This window comes from Colobus angolensis, unplaced genomic scaffold (assembly GCF_000951035.1).
Source record: "Colobus angolensis palliatus isolate OR3802 unplaced genomic scaffold, Cang.pa_1.0 Scaffold119, whole genome shotgun sequence".
Classification (NCBI taxonomy): domain Eukaryota; kingdom Metazoa; phylum Chordata; class Mammalia; order Primates; family Cercopithecidae; genus Colobus; species Colobus angolensis.
In genome coordinates, this window is record NW_012113030.1 from 2,877,227 (window position 1) to 2,879,455 (window position 2,229).

General features: G+C 44.4%; 1 protein-coding gene across 1 annotated transcript in view; it reads left to right on the plus strand.

The window, feature by feature from the left end:
- LOC105500932 overlaps positions 1-2,229 on the plus strand; it is a 161,676-nt gene that overhangs the window by 17,836 nt on the left and 141,611 nt on the right. Inside the window, exon 4 of the mRNA XM_011926622.1 lies at positions 1,975-2,227. Coding sequence (XP_011782012.1) covers positions 1,975-2,227 — 253 coding nt within the window. The remainder of the gene's footprint in view (positions 1-1,974; positions 2,228-2,229) is intronic.

Below are 2,229 nucleotides of genomic sequence, written 5' to 3' on the forward strand. Positions count from 1 at the left end.
ATATTATAATATATATATTTTAAATTCAAATCCCTTGCAGAATCCTATTAGAGTTCTAGTGTGGGTGTTTTCAGTAGATAATCATACCTGGAAATAATGATGACATTCCAGAGATATTTCTGCCTTACTGTTTTATTTATTTTCAAAGAAACTTGACCTTGGGTGTTCTCTAAAGACTTATTATTCTTCTAGTTCATTGTATTTTGTTTTACTTTCATTGTTTTACCCTGATTTCTTGAAATGCTCTTCTTGGTGTGTTCTGTGGAACACTGTCCTCTTCATTTTTCTAACTCTCTGATTGCTCTTGCCCCTGTCGCCTCACACAGGTAAGTATGCCACAGAACCTACCATTCGTCCCCTGTTTATATTTACTGCTAGCCTGGCTTTGGGTAATGATCTTTTAAGATTTCAAAATGTACTTATGATCATAGCTAGCTGGCCCTGCTGAATAACAGATTTTTTAAAAATTGTAGTTAAAATCCACATAACAAAATTTGTCCTCTTAAACATTTTTTTTTTTTGAGACGGAGTCTCGCTCTGTCGCCCAGGCTGGAGTGCAGTGGCTGGATCTCAGCTCACTGCAAGCTCCGCCTCCCAGGTTTACGCCATTCTCCTGCCTCAGCCTCCCGAGTAGCTGGGACTACAGGCGCCTGCCACCTCGCCCGGCTAGTTTTTTGTATTTTTTAGTAGAGACGGGGTTTCACCATGTTAGCCAGGATGGTCTCGATCTCCTGACCTTGTGATCCGCCCGCCTCGGCCTCCCAAAGTGCTGGGATTACAGGCTTGAGCCACCGCGCCCAGCCTACTCTGCTTCATTATTAAGGCCAGACTCAGGCTCCAGCTATCAGATTCTTACTTGTCCTTCCAGGCTTTATTCCTTTTTCTACTCAATATATCAAGTTACTTTTCTGCTAAAAATTTAGAGTGGTTTCCAGTAGCTCACAGAAAAAGTACAGAGAGTGGCACTGAAGGCCTCATAATCTAGCTACAGCCCATCCTGAGGTTTCTCCCATTCCCTTCCTACATGCTGCTGTGGCTTAGATGACACTTTGAGGGAGTGAGCTGGGTAAGGAAGGGGACACCTGGGACCAGTTGGAGAGGGAAGGGGAAACAGCTGTCAAGCCACACGAGCTGGAATTTGGCCCTTGCACTGACAGACCCTTCATTTTTCTTTTTTTCTGAGAAACTGCAAATCTGAATTGGTATATGAAAATCTTCCGATTTAAAATAGTTGGCTATGAATTAAGATTGTGGGAGTAAGCCAGAATGGTTGCTCACGCCTGTAATTTCAACACTTTGGAAGGCTGAGGTGGGAGGATGGCGTGAGCCCAGGAGTTAGAGACCAGCCTGGGAAACACAAAGAGACGGAATCTCTACAAACAAAGTATTAGCTGGATGTGGTGTAACACATTTGATCGCAGCTACTCAGGAGGCTGAGGTGGGAGGATCGCTTGAGCCCAGGAGGCCGAGGCTGCACTAAGCCATGCTCATGCCACTGCACTCCAGCCACTTGGGCAACAGAACGAGATCTTGTCTCAAAAAAAGAAAAAATTGTTGAAATACTCTGAACAATATGGGCTGAATGATCCAGGCCTCAGGCCACAGTTTGTGGCCTTCATTCTGTTGTAGCAGGGGTCCTGGGGATTTTCTAAGCTATGCTTAGGTATGATACTACTTGCCTGGAAGTGGAACATTACATTAGAATTTAAAGAAATGTTAAAAGGAATCCAATAGAGGTTTGGGAAACTTCCACAGAAAAAAATGACTGCTTTAGAGGTTTTTCATGGTTCTTGTGAAAGGGCCAATAGGTGGACATAAAATTACATGATAATATTATCCACTTGTGCCTCAAGGAGCACAGTGAGGTTCTATTATGAGAAGCTTTGCTCAGCTGGAATTTTATTCCAGTTTTGTTTTATATTTATGTATATACGCACACCACACATATGATTGTTTTGGGGGCTTACTTTACAGGTCAAATTTGTCAAGATGTCCACGATCCCGAGGCACTTTGGCCTGAAATACAAAGAGGAATCTTATATGTTTAAAGAGCTTGAGAAGGTTCGGCAGGAAACTAAAAAAGATTTTCTCCGATTCAAGCAGAAGTTGGCCTCCAAGCCGGCTGTAGATGAAAGCCCAGTCCACAGCCTCTATGTCCCCGGCGCGGCCCGCCCCGCGCGCGTTTCCTGCGCCGCAGCCCGGACGTCGAGAGGGTCCCCTCCGGCTAAA